Genomic DNA, 14,788 nt, shown 5'->3' on the forward strand with positions numbered 1-14,788 from the left:
GTGTCCCCCCCCGGAAACGCAGCCCCAACACAACCGTTCCGCCCGGTGCCTCCCCCGGTATTTCCGTTCTCCCCCCCTCCTCCGCCGCCGTTTTTTAACTCCCATTGAAGAAAAAACTCATCGCGTTTATTTCCTGTCGCTACAGAACCGGGACAGCCCGAGATACAAAACCGGGGGCGTCGCTGCACGTACAAAAGGGGCCCGCGGAGGAGGGAGGGGGAGGGGACGGAGGGGGGGGAATTTGGGGAGGGGCAAAAAGGACACCGGAGGTGGGGGAGGGGCACCACTGACCCCCCCCCCATCCCACCCCCTCCCCAACCCCCTCCCCCCGCGAGGTTGTTTTTTTTTTTTCTATGGAAATAAAAAAAATACAAAAGGGTCGGGGGTCCATGGTGGGGGGGGGGGGGGTCAGTCCTCGAGCACGATGGGCTCCGAGGTGCTGGAGGGGTGGGGGGGCACGGCGGGGGGCGCCAGGGCCCCCCCCGGGCGCAGGGGGAGCCCCCCCGGTTTCACCTTGAGGGGGAGGTTGGGGCGGCGGGCGGCGCGGCGCAGCTCCAGGTGGGTCAGGGCCTTCCGCAGGGCCCTGGGGGGGTCAAAGAGGGGGGGGTCAGAGCAGGGAACCCCCCAAAAAAATCCGGGGGACCCCCCCCTGTGGGGTGGGGGGATCAGTGCTGGTGTGGGCTAAACAGGGAAAAGCCCAAAATCCCAATTTTAGGGGGTCTTGGGACAACTCAGATCTTCCCAGATCCTGCAAGGGGATCCCAAATCCCGCTCAAGAGTCCCCAAATCTCCTCGGGCTCCCCAAATCCCTTCAGGACTCCCCTCAAATACCCCCGGATCCCCCAAACCCCCTCAGGATCATCCTACACTGCCTCAGGAACCCCCCAAACCCCTCAGGACCCCCAACCCTCTCAGAACCCCCTCAGGACCCCCCAAGATCCCTCAGAACTCCATAACACCCTCAAATCCCCTCAGGACCCCCTCAAACCCTCTCAGAATCCCCTCAATTCCCTTCAGGACTCCCCAAACCCCCTCAGGATCCCCCCAGATCCCCTCAGGTCCCCCCGCAGCCGCCGGTACCGGGTGTCCTTGGTGGCCACGAACACCACGGGGTTGGGCGCGTCCGCCGGGTTCAGTTTCTGCCGTTTGGTGCCGGGGGGGGGCGCGGGGCGCAGCGCGGCTGTCAGGGGGCGCCCGTTGGCAGAGAACGGCAGCGCCGCCGTCCCGACCTGCGCGGGAAAGGAGCGTCAGCCAATCACAGCGCGCCGCACAAGACCGCCGGCCAATCACAGTTCTGCGCTAGTGCGCGCGCGTTAGCCGGGCAAATCATAGCACGCCGCCCACAGCCCGCGCTTTACCCGGCCAATCACCGCCCACCTGCGCGCGTGCTACCCGGCCAATCACGGCTCGCCCTCAGAATGTCAGTCACTCCTAAGCACGACCCAATCCCACAACTTCCCTGTCAATCAATCTGAAACCCCGCCCATAAACACTGGCTGCACCAATCTGGTTTCACTTCTAACAGTCACACCCACTGGCAATCATACCCTAAGCCACACCCCCACAAGATCTAGCACCTGTCAATCACTCGTAGGCTCCGCCCCAACTGTCCACAGGCTCCCCCCATCAATCACACTGAAACTGCCACTCCCCCATTCCTGTCAATCACTCTCACCTCCTGTCAATCACCCAAACTGCCCTCCCCCTCCCACAGACCTGTCAATCACTCCAATCCCATCAATCACTTCTACCTCCTGTCAATCACCCTCATTTCCCCCGTCATCACCCCCAATCTCCCTGTGTCAATCACCCCTATTTCCCCTGTCAATCACTCTAACCCCCTTGTCAATCAATTCCCATCAATCACCCCCATTTCCCCCATCAATGACCCCCATTTCCCTGTCAATCAATTCTCCAGTCATTGACCCCATTTCCCCGTCAATCACTTGTCAATCACCAATTCCCCCGTCAATCACCCCCATTTCCCCCGTCAATCAATTCTCCTGTCACTCACCCCATTTCCCCCTGTCAATCACTTGTCAATCACCAATTCCCCCATCAATCACCCCCAGTTCCCCTGTCAATCACTCTAATCCCCCCTTGTCAATCAATTCCCATCAATCACCCCCATTTCCCCATCAATCACCATTTCCCCCATCAATCACCCCCATTTCCCCTGTCAATCAATTCTCCTGTCCCTGACCCCATTTCCCCGTCAATCACCAACTCCCCCATCAATCACCCCCACTTCCCCTGTCAATCACCCCCAATTCCCCATCAATCACCCCCATTTCCCCTGTCAATCAATTCTCCAGTCACTGACCCCATTTCCCCCTGTCAATCACCAATTCCCCCATCAATCACCCCCATTTCCCCTGTCAATCACCCCCATTTCCCCTGTCAATCACCCCCATTTCCCCCATCAATCACCCCCATTTCCCCTGTCAATCACCCCCAGTTCCCCTGTCAATCACCCCCATTTCCCCTGTCAATCACCCCCCTGTCCGTACCCTCATCCGGGGGGCTCTGTGTCCGTCTCCCCCCCCCTCGTAGCCCCTCTTGCCCCCCAGCCCCGCCAGCCCCCGGCTCTGGCTCAGCTGGTTCCGGTTGATCGGGGTCTTGCTGCCTCGGGGGGTCTTCGGCTTCAGGGGGGCCTGGGCAGCTGGGGAGGGGGCACAAAAATCCACAAAAATCCCCAAATCCAGCCCTGAGACCCCTCCCAAGGTGCACCCATCAATCCTGGGGACCCCCAGATCAGCCCCAATGGGGTCCAACAAACCTGGAGACCCCTCCCCAAATAAACCCAAGGGCACCCCCAGACTCACATTGAGACCCCCCCAGACTCACCTGGACCCCCCCAGTCCCCCCTAGGGAAACCCCCAGACTCACCTGGACCCCCCAAATCTCTTCCCCATCCCACCTGGAGTCCCCCCAAACTCACCTGGACCCCACCCAAAGTCCCCTTAGACTCACCTGGATCCCCCCAATACCCCCAGGGACACCCCCAGACCCACCTGGACCCCCCCAAATCCCCCCTCTCATACTTAGGAACCCCCCCCAGCCCTACCTCAACCTCCCCCTCCCATAAACCCCAACCTCAGGGACCCCCCCAAAACCCCTCCCCAAACCCCCAGGACCCCCCAAATCCCCTCTCCCACCCCCAAATCCCCTCCCCAACCCCCCAGGACCCCCCAGATCCCCCCTTAGGCCCCCAAATCTCACCCAGCTCCTTGACGATGGCGGCGAGGGGCAGCCGGGTCAGCGGGTGAATCTTCAGGGGGGCCTTGGCGGCCTTGGGCAGCCGGATGGAGCCTGGGGGGGGCACGGGGGGCTTGGGGAGGGGTCCCACAGCCCCCCCAATCCTGGGGGAGGGTCCAGACACCCCCCAGGGCCCCCTGAGGGGGTCTCAGACCCCCCCCCCCCATTCCTCCTCCCAACTGCAGAACTCACGCTTGGCCCTGACAGGGCAGGGTTGAGGAGGATCCAAATTCCCCACTTTTATCCCAAATTCCCCATTTTTATCCATTTTCCCACTCACACTCGACCTCGATGGCGTTGGTGTTGATGGTGCCCCCACACCCCCATTCTTTCCTGCCAAACCTCCATTTTCCCTCCATTTTTAACCCCTAAATCCCCACTTTCTTTCCCCAAACCTCCATTTTTTCCCCCCAGACCCTGGTTTTATGCCCCCAGACCCATCTCACGTTCGGCCTTGATGGGCGTGTAGGGATCCCATAGACCCCAATACTCCCACAGGAGATCCCAAACCTCCCAAACCCCATTTTTTCCCATTTCATGCCCCAAACCCCCATTTTTTGCCCCAAACCCATCTCACACTCGGCCTTGATGCCGTTGATGGGGGTGTAGGGATCCCATAGATCCCAATACTCCCACAGGAGATCCCAAATGCCCCAAACCCCCATTTTTCCCCCCAAACCCCCATTTTTCCCCCTCCTAACCCCGCTCACACTCGGCCTTGATGGGGGTGTAGGGATCCCATAGACCCCAATACTCCCACAGGAGATCCCAAACCCCCAAAGCCCCGTTTTTTCTCCCCAAACCCCACTTTTCCCCTGTTTTTAACCCCCAAACCCCCATTTTTCTCCGTTTTCTCCCCCCAGCGCCTGCTCACACTCGGCCTTGATGGGCACATAGGGATCCCACACACCTCAATACTCACCAAACTCCCAATTTTAACCCCCAAACCCCCATTTTTTCCCTGTTTTAAAACCCCATTTTTCCCCATTTTCCCTGCTCACACTCGGCCTTGATGGCGTTGGCGTTGATGGGTACGTAGGGATCCCACACACCCCAATACCCCCCAAACCCCATTTTCTGTCCCCAAACCCCATTTTCTCCCCCCAAACCCCATTTTTCCCCATCTTTTCCCCCCTAACGCCGCTCACACTCGGCCTTGATGGCATTGACGGGGTCCCAAACCCCCATTTTCTGTCCTCAAACCCCATTTTTTCCCTGTTTTTAACCCCCAAAACCCCATTTTTTCCCCATTTTCTCCCCCCAAACCCCATTTTTTCCCCATTTTCCCCCCTAACCCCGCTCACACTCGGCCTTGATGGCGTTGGCGTTGATGGGCGCGTAGGGATCCCACACACCTCAATACCCCCCAAACCCCCATTTTTTCCCCATTTTCTCCCCCCAAACCCCCATTTTTTCCCCATTTTTCCCCATTTTCCCCCCCTAACCCCGCTCACACTCGGCCTTGATGGCGTTGGCGTTGATGGGCGTGTAGGGATCCCATAGATCCCAATACTCCCACAGGAGATCCCAAACCCCCCAAACCCCATTTTTTCCCTGTTTTTAACCCCCAAACCCCCATTTTCTCCCCCCAAACCCCGCTCACACTCGGCCTTGATGGCGTTGGCGTTGATGGGCGCGTAGGGCCGGCGCGCCGCCCGCCGGGGCTGCAGGACGTCGCGGCACAGGCGGCGCGAGAGCCGCGTCAGCCGCGTGGTTTGCAGCAGGAACGTCTGCCGGTTCTTGGCCAGCAGCTTGGCCCGGCTGGCGCTCGTGGTGTACGGGGACAGCGACTGCGCCTCGGGACGGGAGAGGTGGCCCCGGGAGTGGGGCTCCTGTGGGGCACAAAGGGTTAAAAAACCCCAAAAATCTCCCCTAAAACCATTCACAGTTGTGTATAGGGGCAGAAAGGGTTAAAAAAACCCAAAATTCCCCCTAAAACTACCTATGGTGGTGTATGGGGAAAGGTGGCCCCGGGAGTGGGGCTCCTGTGGGGCAGAAAGGGTTAAAAAACCCCAAAATTCCCCCCAAAAACCCAGGGTGGTGTACAGGGACAGGTGGCCCCGGGAGTGGGGCTCCTGTGGGGCACAAAGGGTTAAAAAACCCCAAAATCCCCCCTAAAATCATCCACAGTCATGTATAGGTACAGGTGGCCCCGGGAGTGGGGCTCCTGTGGGACAGAAAGGGTTAAAAACCCCAAAATCCCCCCTAAAACAATCAGGGTGGTGTAAAGGGACAGGTGGCCCCAGAAGTGGGGCTCCTGCGGGGCACAAAGGGTTAAAAAACCCAAAATCCCCCCCAAAAACACTCAGGGTGGTGTACAGGGACAGGTGGCCCCGGGAGTGGGGCTCCTGCGGGGCAGAAAGGGTTAAAAAGGGTTAAAAAACCCCAAAATTCCCCCTAAAATCATCCACAGTCATGTATAGGTACAGGTGGCCCCGGGAGTGGGGCTCCTGCGGGGCAGAAAGGGTTAAAAACCCCAAAAATCCCCCTAGAACGATCTATGGTGGTGTATGGGGAAAGGCGACCCTCGGAGAGGGGCTCCTGCGGGGCAGAAAGGGTTAAAAACCCCCAAAATTCCCCCTAAAATCATCCACAGTTGTGTATAGGGACAGAAAGGGTTAAAAACCCCAAAAATCCCCCCAAAAACCCAGGGTCTCAGGAGTGTTTGGGGGTCCCTCATTGGGATTTTGGTGGTCCCATGAAGTTTTGGGCATCCCAGGAGTTTTTGCAGGTCCCTCAGTGGGGTTTTGGTGGTCCCAGGAGGTTTTGGGGGTCTCCCATTGGGATTCTAGAGTCCCTCAGGACGATTTTGGGGGTCCCTCAATAGTGGGGTTTTGGTGGTCCCAGGAAGTTTTGGGCATCCCAGGAGGTTTTGGGGGTCCCTCATTGGGGTTTTTGGTGGTCCCAGGAGTGTTTGGGGGTCCCTCATTGGGATTCTAGAGTCCCTCAGGACGATTTTGGGGGTCCCTCAATGGGAATTTGGGGGTCCCTCAGTGGGGTTTTGGTGGTCCCAGAACATTTTGGGCATCCCATGAGTTTTTAGGGGTCTCTCAATGAGTTTTTGGGCATCCCAGGAGGTTTTTGGGGGTCCCTCATTGGGGATTTTGGGGGTCAATCAGTGGGATTTTGGGGGTCTTTCATTGGGATTTTGGGCATCTCAGAAGTTTTTGGGTGTCCCTCAATGGGATTTTGGGGATCTCAAGAGGTTTTAGGGGTCCCAGGAAGTTTTGGGCATCCCAGGAGTTTTTGGGGGTCCCTCATTGGGATTTTGGTGGTCCCAGGAGGTTTTGGGGGTCCCCCATTGGGATTCTAGAGTCCCTCAGGACGATTTTGGGGGTCCCTCAATGGGAATTTGGGGGTCCCTCAGTGGGGTTTTGGGGGTCCCAGGAGGTTTTTGGGGTCTCCCATTGGGATTCTAGAGTCCCTCAGTACAATTTTGGGGGTCCCTCAATGGGAATTTGGGGGTCCCTCAGTGGGGTTTTGGGGGTCCCAGAACATTTTGGTCATCCCATGAGTTTTCATGGGTCTCTCAATGAGTTTTTGGGCATCCCAAGAGGTTTTTGGGGATCCCCCATTGGGATTTTGGGGCTCCTCAGTAGGATTTGGGGCTGGGGTCTCACCGAGGCGCTGCGGGTCACCCCCTCCAGCTGGGTGGGGGTCTTGAGCCCCCCGTATTTCTTCCAGTAGATCCAGCAGGAGGCGCAGAGGCGGCACTGCATGTTGGGGGGGCCCCAGGCGTACCACTGGGGGGACTGCGAGGCTGGGGGGGCGCTGGGGGTCACTGGGGGGGCTGGGGGGGTGAGGGGAGACCCCCCAAACCCCAGAGACCCCCCCCCCAAACCCCAGAGACCCCCAAACCCCAGAGACCCCCAAACCCCAGAGACCCCCCCCAAACCCACCCCAGGATCCCCTCAAAAGCCACAGAGCCCCTTCTGGAACCCCCAAATTGCTGTTCCCCAAACCACAGAGACCCCCAGGACTCCCCCAAAACCCCCTGGGACCCCCCCCAAATCCTTTGGGGACACCCTCAAACTCCCTGGGACCCCCCCCCTAAACCTCCCCAGGCTCCCCTTAAACCCTTTGGGATCCCCCCCAGACCCTTTTGGGACCCCCCAAACTCTCCCAGCCCACACTGACTGTGGCAGCTCTCACAGCTCAGCCCTTTCTGGAACCCCCAAATTGCTGTTCCCCAAACCCCAGAGACCCCCCATGACCTCAGGACCCCCCTAAACCTCCCCAGGACCCCCCCAGACCCTTTTGGGACCCCCAAGCCCCCCCAGGCCGCACTGACTGTGGCAGCTCTCGCAGCTCAGCCCTTTCTGGAAGCCGGCCCCGTTGACGCCGGGTTTGGAGCCCACCGAGATGATCTGGTTGGGGTTGGGTTTGGTGCTGTTTGGGAATGGTGGGGAGGGGGTCAGAGGATTCTGGGGGGGTTCCAAGGGGGTCTCCTGTGCCCCCCCAGACCCGGCAGGGGGTCCCCAAAGCCCCCCCACTCACTAGGTGGGGATGTAGACTTGCTTCAGTTTGCTGTCGGCCTCCGCTGCCTTCAGCCTCTTCTGCGAGCAGGGAGGGGGTCAGGGGGGCACTGAGCCCCCCAAAAACCCCCAGATCAGCCCCCCAACAACCCCCAAATCAGCCCCCTAAAACCCCCCAAAAACCCCCAGATCAGCCCCTCAAAACCCCCCAAAACCGCCCAGATCAGCCCCCCAAAAACCCCCAAATCAGCCCCTCAAAACCCTCCAGATCAGCCCCCTAAAACCCCCCAAAAACCCCCAGATCAGCCCCCCAAAAACCCCAAAACCCCCCAGATCAGCCCCCCAAAACCCCTCAAATCAGCCCCCTAAAAGCCCCCAAAACCCCCCAGATCAGCCCCCCAAAAACCCCATATCCACCCCCAAACCCCCATTCCAGCACCCCCAACCCCCTGTAACAACCCCAAAAGCCCACACCACCCTCCTAAATCCCCATTTCAGCCCCCCAAAACCCCACACCAGCCCCCCAAGCCCCCTCCCCAGCCCGTACCTGCTGGATGTAGCGGTCAGTGGTTTTCCACATGTAGTAGAACTGCACAATGCTGGCCAGAGACTTCCATGGCAGCTGTGGGCACCAACCCTGAGCTCCAGGGGATCCCTGATCCCTAAAAACCCCCCAAAAAAACCCAAAAAAACCCCAAAAAAAACCCCCAAAAAAACCCAAAAACCCCCCCCAAAAAAAAAAGCCAAAAAAACCCACCCCCAATAAAAAAAAAAACCCAAAAAACCCCAAAAAAACCCCAAAACCCCCCCAAAAAAAACCCTGAAGAAAAAACCTAAAAACCCCCCAAAAAACTCCCTCCAAAAAAAAAAACCAAAAACCCCCAAAACCACCCCCAAAAAAACCCACCCAAAAAAAAACCCAAAAAACCGAAAAAAAAACCCAAAAACCCCCCTAAAAAAAACCCCAAAAAAACCCCCCCCCCAAAAAAAAACCACAAAAAAACCGAAAAAAAACCCCAAAAAACCCCAAAAACCCCCCCAAAAAAACCCCAAAAAAACCCCCCCAAAAAAAACCCACACAAAAAAAAACCCAAAAAACCCCCCCCAAAAAAAAACCAAAAAACCGAAAAAAAACCCCAAAAAACCCCAAAAACCCCCCAAAAAAAACCCAAAAAACCCCCCAAAAAACCAAAAAAAAACCCCAAAAAACCCAAAAAGGGGCTGCCCCCACTCACAAAGTCCTGCCTGATGTCGTTGAAGTCCTTGCCGTATTTCTCCAGGGCCTCCTCGAACAGCATGGCCTCGGACGCCGACCACTCCTCCATCTCATCGCGGCACAGCACCGGCCCCCCCTGCGGCACCAGCGTGGCCATGGCCCGCGCCAGGTCATAGCCGTTCCTCTGCAGGGTGTCCATGGCGTGGAACTGGGGACAATGGGACATACTGGGGGAACTGGGAGGGACTGGGAGGGGTTTAACAGGGGTTTTGGGGCAGGTTTGGGGGGTTTCAGGGCACCAGCGTGGCCATGGCCCGCGCCAGGTCATAGCCGTTCCTCTGCAGCGTGTCCATGGCGTGGAACTGGGGACAATGGGACGTACTGGGAGCACTGGGAGGGACTGGGAGGGGTTTAACAGGGGATTTGGGGCAGGTTTGGGGGGGTTTTGGGGGGATTCAGGGCCCCCCTGTGGCACCAGCATGGCCATGGCCCGCGCCAGGTCATAGCCGTTCCTCTGCAGCGTGTCCATGGCGTGGAACTGGGGACAATGGGACATACTGGGGGAACTGGGAGGGACTGGGAGGGGTTTAACAGGGTGTTTGTGGGGTTTTGGGGCAGGTTTTGGGGGGTTTCAGGGCACCAGCGTGGCCATGGCCCGCGCCAGGTCACACCCGTTCCTCTGCAGCGTGTCCATGGCGTGGAACTGGGGACAATGGGACATACTGGGGACAATGGGACATACTGGGGGAACTGGGATGTACTGGGAGGGCTCTAACAGAGAGTTTGGGATGTTTTGAGGGGAGTTTGGGGGTTTTGGGCAGGTTTGAGGGGGTTTTGGGGGGTTTTCAGGGCACCAGCGTGGCCATGGCCTGAGCCAGGTTGTACCCGTTCCTCTGCAGGGTGTCCATGGTGTGGAACTGGGGACAATGGGACATACTGGGGGAACTGGGAGCACTGGGATGTACTGGGAGGTGTCTAACAGGGAATTTGAGGCAGATTTGGGGGGTTTTGGGGCAGGTCTGAGGGGGTTTTGGGGGGTTTTAGGGCACCAGCGTGGCCATGGCCCGCGCCAGGTCATAGCCGTTCCTCTGCAGGGTGTCCATGGCGTGGAACTGGGGACAATGGGGGGTACTGGGAGCACTGGGAGCCACTGGGATGTACTGGGAAGGGTTTAACAGGGTGTTTGTGGGGTTTTGGGGCAGGTTTGGGGGGGTTTGGGGGAGGTTTGGGGGGTTTTGGGAGGTTTCAGGGCACCAGCGTGGCCATGGCCCACGCCCGGTCGCACCCGTTCCTCTGCAGCGTGTCCATGGCGTGGAACTGGGACAATGGGGGGTACTGGGGGAACTGGGAGGAACTGGGATGTACTGGGAGGCACTGGGAGGGGTTTAACAGGGTGTTTGTGGGGTTTTGGGGCAGGTTTGAGGGAGTTTGGGGCAGGTCTGAGGGGGTTTTGGGGGGTTTCAGGACACCAGCGTGGCCATGGCCCGAGCCAGGTCACAGCTGTTCCTCTGCAGGGTGTCCATGGCGTGGAACTGGGGACAATGGGACATACTGGGGGAACTGGGATGTACTGGGAGAGCTCTAACAGAGTGTTTGGGATGTTTTGAGGGGAGTTTGGGGGGTTTTGGGGCAGGTTTGGGGGGTTTTGGGGGGATTCAGGGCACCAGCGTGGCCATGGCCTGAGCCAGGTTACACTCGTTCCTCTGCAGTGCGTCCATGGCATGGAACTGGGACAATGGGACATACTGGGAGCACTGGGAGCCACTGGGATGTACTGGGGAAGCTCTAAGGGTGAGTTCTGGAGGGTTCTGGGGACTCTAAGGGGGATTTGGGGGATCTCACGAAAGCATTGGGGTCACTTAAGGAGGATATGGGGAGTCCTCAGGAGGTTCCAAGGAGGTTTTGGGGTGTCCCAATGGGAAATAAAAAGTTCTAAAGAAGATTTTGGGCTGTTCCAGCTGAAAGTGAAAAGTTCTGAAAAGGTTTTGGGGGTGTCTCAGTAGCAAAGAGAGAATTCTGAGGAGATTACGCTGTCTCAATTGGGAAATGTAGGATCTAAAAACGTATTTAGGAGTCCCAATGGGACATAAGGAGTTCTAAGGAAGTTTTTTGGGGTCTCCTAGGGGGAAATGGGGAGTTCTGAGAAGATTTTGGGGTCTCCCAGTGGGAACAGAGGAGGTTTTAAGGAAGTTTTGGGGTCTCCCAGTGGGAACTGAGGAGGTTTTAATGAAGTTTTGGGGTCTCCCAGTGGGAACTGAGGAGGTTTTAATGAAGTTTTGGGGTCTCCCAGTGGGAACAGAGGAGTTCTGAGAAGACTTTGGGGTCTCCTAAAGGGAAATTGGGGGGTTCTAGAGGTTTTGGGGTGTCCCAGTGGCAACTGAAGGCTCTAAGGGAGGTTTTGGGGTGTCCCAGCTGGAACTGAGGGCTCCAAGGTAACTGTGGGGTTCGGGGTCCCCCCTCACCAGGGTGATGTCCCGCGAGGCCGCGGCCGCGCTCATGTGCAGGCTGGGCTGGCGGATGGAGCTGCTGCAATCCAGAGCCCGAGCAAACGTCCCCACAGCCCTGGGGGGGGGCACAGGGGGGGTCAGAGGGGTCCCCCCAAATCCCCCCGACCCCCCCCCAGCTCCCCCAGCGCCCCCCTCACCGAGCCACCACCAGGAACTGGTCGATCTGTCTGTCCGTCAGGGGGTTGTCGGGGTCCCACACCTTCATCTCCATCTTCTGCTGGTTCCTGTTGTCTGACTCACCTGGGGGGGGTTTGGGGGGGCTCTCAGGGTGATCCCCCCCCATCCTGCACCCCCCTGAAACCCCCCCTGGACCCCCCAAACCTTCAGCCAGGCGCTCGGGGATCTCAGCCTGGTACTTGCAGCCCACCCGGATCTCGCCCTGATCCGCCAGCAGCGTTTTCTGCACGGGGTCGAACACCAGCGAGTAGAAGAAGCAATCCTGTGGGGAGGGGGCACACGGGGGGGGCTCAGCAGGGTGAGGAGGGGGCTCAGCACCCCCAAAACCTCCCCCAGACCCATTTTGGGGGCACCCAGATCTCACCTCCTTCTCCAGGTACTGCCCCAAGATGTCGGTCTCATTCAGCAGCGTCACGCTGCACTTCCCCCTGAGGGCAAAAATTGAGGAGGGGTCACCCCAAAACCCCTCCCCATGCACGGGGAACGCCCCCAGACCCTTTTCCCACCCCTCAGAGGGGTTTTTGGGCCCGGTACCGGATGTGGGTGGCGGGCAGGGACTCGAACTGGCGGGACAGGAACAGCTCCCGGTGCTTGAGCTGATGCCGCTGCTGCTCCGTCATCGGCGGCTGCTTCGACTCCTCCTCGAACTCGCCTGGGGGGCCCGGGGGGGTCACACCGGGGTGTCCCCCACCCCCCCAAAATCCAGCTGGGAGGGCCATTGTTCTCCCCAAAACCCCCCCAGGGAATTTGGCAACGCCCCGAGAAAGGGGAGGGGAAAAAAGGGGAGGGGCTGGGGGAGGGTGGGGACAGCCAAAAAGGGCAGGACCCCACCCAAGGAAGGGCAGGACCCCCCCCAAAAGAAGGGCAGGACCCCCAATTTGATGAGAGGGTGGGTTGGGGTTCAATCCTTTACTTGTAATCCCCCCCCAAAATTGGCAAAACCCCCCCAGAGCAACTCCAACCCACTCCTCAAATTGGGGGTGTCTCTATGGGAAGGGTCATGGATCCTCTTCCAGAACCCCAAAATTATCCCAATAATGTCAAAAAGCTCTCCCCAAAATTTAGGAGCACTTGATTGTGATGAGTGGGTCACAGACCCCCCCCCAAACTCCCCAAAATTCCTGAACCCCCAAAGCAGGGCCAGCATCAATGAGGGATCCCCCACCCCCTCCAAACCCCCAAAACCCCTTAAAAACCCCCAAAATTCCTGAACCCCCAATGCAGGAGCAGCACCAACGCTGCTCCACCCCCCACCCCTCTCCAAAGCCCCCCAAAACCCCTCAAAAACCCCAAATCCCCCCAAAACCCCCACCCATGGGCAGTGCTGTTGGCCTGGCTTTTAGAGCTGCCCCCCAAACCCCTCAAAAACCCCAAAACCCCTCAAATCCCCCCCAAAACCCCTCAAACACCCCCAAGCCCCCCACTCACGGGCATTGCTGTCGGCCAGGCTGTTGAGGCTGCTGGAGATGTCGCGCCGCCGGAACAGACAAACCACCTTGGCCTCCACATTGCCATTGGCCGTCTGGGGAGGGGGCACACAGGGGGTCAGGGGGCCTCCCCAAACTTGGGGACCCCTCCCCAGGGCTTGGGGACCCCCCCCAAGAACGGGGGAACCCTCAGGAATGAGGGGGGTCTCACCTTGTTGAGCTCCTCGATGCGCCGCACCAGGTAGGGGTTGCTGGAGGAGTTCTCAAAGTAGACGTAGTCTGGGGAGGGAAAAATGGGGTAAAAATTGGGGGGCCATGAGGGGAAACCCCCTTCCCAAAAATCCCCATCCCCAAAAATCCCTTTCTTTGGACGTGCCAAGATTTTTCCTCTTTCCTCCCAAAAAATCTGGGGGGGTTTCCACAGCCAGATATTCCCCTCATGGGGGTGGGGGGGTTGTTACCCCAAAGGACCCCACCCCATTTTCCTCCCATTACAAACCTGGGGTCTCCCCCAACACAGACCCTCCCCTCACAGATAGAGGGACAAGGCCCCCCCCCAAAAAAATTTTGGGGTTCCCCCTCCTGGGGTTCTCCTCTTATGAAAGGCCCCCCCTTTTTTCTTTAGAGTTTGAACGGGGGTCGTCTCCCACCTCCACACCTCAGGATCTGGGGTCCCCCCCATGGCCCCCTCCTCATTTCTGGGACCTCCTTTTCCTCACAGCGCCCCAATTCCCCTCACGAACACCCCAAATCCCCTCAGGAACCCCCTAAACCCCCTCACGGGACTCTTTTATTTTCGGGACACCTTAAATTCCCCTCACGGGACCCCTCCCCATTTCCGGGACCCCGAAATTCCCGCACGGGACGCCCCCGCCCCGTTATTGCCTCACAAGATACCCCCGCTGTTCCTGGGACCCCCAAATTCCCTCACAAAACCCTCTCCCTCTTTCCGGGACCCCCAAATCCCCTCACAAAACCCTCTCCCCTTTTCCAGTACCCCCGAATTCCCTCACAAAACCCTTTCTCTCTTTCCAGGACCCCCAAATCCCCTCACAAAACCCTTTCCGTCTTTCCAAGACCCCCAAATCCCCTCACACACCCCCCCTTTCCGCTGTGGGACCCCTCACTCCCCTCACGCCTCCCCCTTTCCGGGACCCCTCACGGACCCCCCTTAACCCCTCACGGGCACCCCCCCAAATCCCCTCACGGCCCTTCCCGCGCCTCACGGAACCCCCAAATCCCCTCACGGACCCCCCCTCCCGCTTTCCGGGACCCCCCAAATCCCCTCAGGGCCCTCCTGGCCGTCCCTCCCGGCGGCCCGCGCCCCCCGGCCCGCTCACCGCCGACGCGGTACATGTTGGCCGCCATGGCCGCTCGTTCGGCCGCGCTACCCCCGGGCCCGGCCCCGGCCGCGCTTCATCGCCGCTCCCGCCGCCTCCGCGCCGGCACGGCCGGTTCGGAGCCCTTCGGGCACCTCCGGAGAAGCTTCGGGCACCCCCGGAGACGTTCGGCAACCTCCGGCAAGGCCTTTCGGGCACCTCCGGAAAGGGTTTGGGCACCTCCGGAAAGGCTCGGGTATTGCCGGATTCGTTCGGGCACCTCCGGCACGACTTCGGCGCCGCCTCGGGCGCTTCCGGAGAGACCTCGGCACTTTTCGGCTCAGCTTCGGGAAAGCCTCGGCTCAGCCTCGGCTCTCTCCGTCACTCCTCGGCTCAACCTCGTCTCTTT

At 59.0% G+C, this 14,788-nt stretch overlaps 1 protein-coding gene across 2 annotated transcripts; it reads right to left on the minus strand.

Moving 5' to 3' along the window:
* Positions 1–104: 104 nt before the first annotated feature.
* MTA2 (metastasis associated 1 family member 2) lies at positions 105–14,743 on the minus strand. Of its 2 annotated transcripts, none has more exons than XM_064737096.1 (18): positions 14,401–14,743; positions 13,272–13,339; positions 13,062–13,155; positions 12,168–12,285; positions 11,998–12,061; positions 11,778–11,895; positions 11,594–11,696; positions 11,412–11,511; positions 8,969–9,157; positions 8,281–8,355; positions 7,756–7,811; positions 7,550–7,647; positions 6,879–7,018; positions 4,862–5,090; positions 3,223–3,312; positions 2,511–2,662; positions 1,081–1,229; positions 105–583 (listed from the first exon to the last, which is right to left on the minus strand). In XM_064737096.1, the coding sequence occupies exons 1-18, from the start codon at positions 14,426–14,428 to the stop codon at positions 409–411; spliced, it is 2,046 nt and encodes a 681-aa protein (XP_064593166.1). In that variant the 5' UTR covers positions 14,429–14,743; the 3' UTR covers positions 105–408. The 2 variants fall into 2 exon arrangements, with proteins under 2 accessions (XP_064593166.1, XP_064593165.1); XM_064737095.1 differs by having other exon boundaries at positions 7,756–7,814; positions 14,401–14,733.
* Positions 14,744–14,788: the final 45 nt, after the last annotated feature.

The sequence above is a fragment of the Zonotrichia leucophrys genome, unplaced genomic scaffold (assembly GCF_028769735.1).
Source record: "Zonotrichia leucophrys gambelii isolate GWCS_2022_RI unplaced genomic scaffold, RI_Zleu_2.0 Scaffold_34_1600103, whole genome shotgun sequence".
NCBI lineage: Eukaryota > Metazoa > Chordata > Aves > Passeriformes > Passerellidae > Zonotrichia > Zonotrichia leucophrys.

What these genes read in the sequence shown, in the direction of transcription:
- MTA2 (XM_064737095.1), bottom strand. Translation starts at nt 14,428, where the DNA reads ATGGCGGCCAACATGTACCGCGTCGGCG. An exon ending in CCCCGAGCGCCTGGCTGAAG is followed by an intron (nt 11,697 to 11,777) that starts GTTTGGGGGGTC and finishes AACCCCCCCCAG; the next exon opens with GTGAGTCAGACAACAGGAAC. An exon ending in ACAGAGCCCCCCGGATGAGG is followed by an intron (nt 1,230 to 2,510) that starts GTACGGACAGGG and finishes TTTCCCGCGCAG; the next exon opens with GTCGGGACGGCGGCGCTGCC.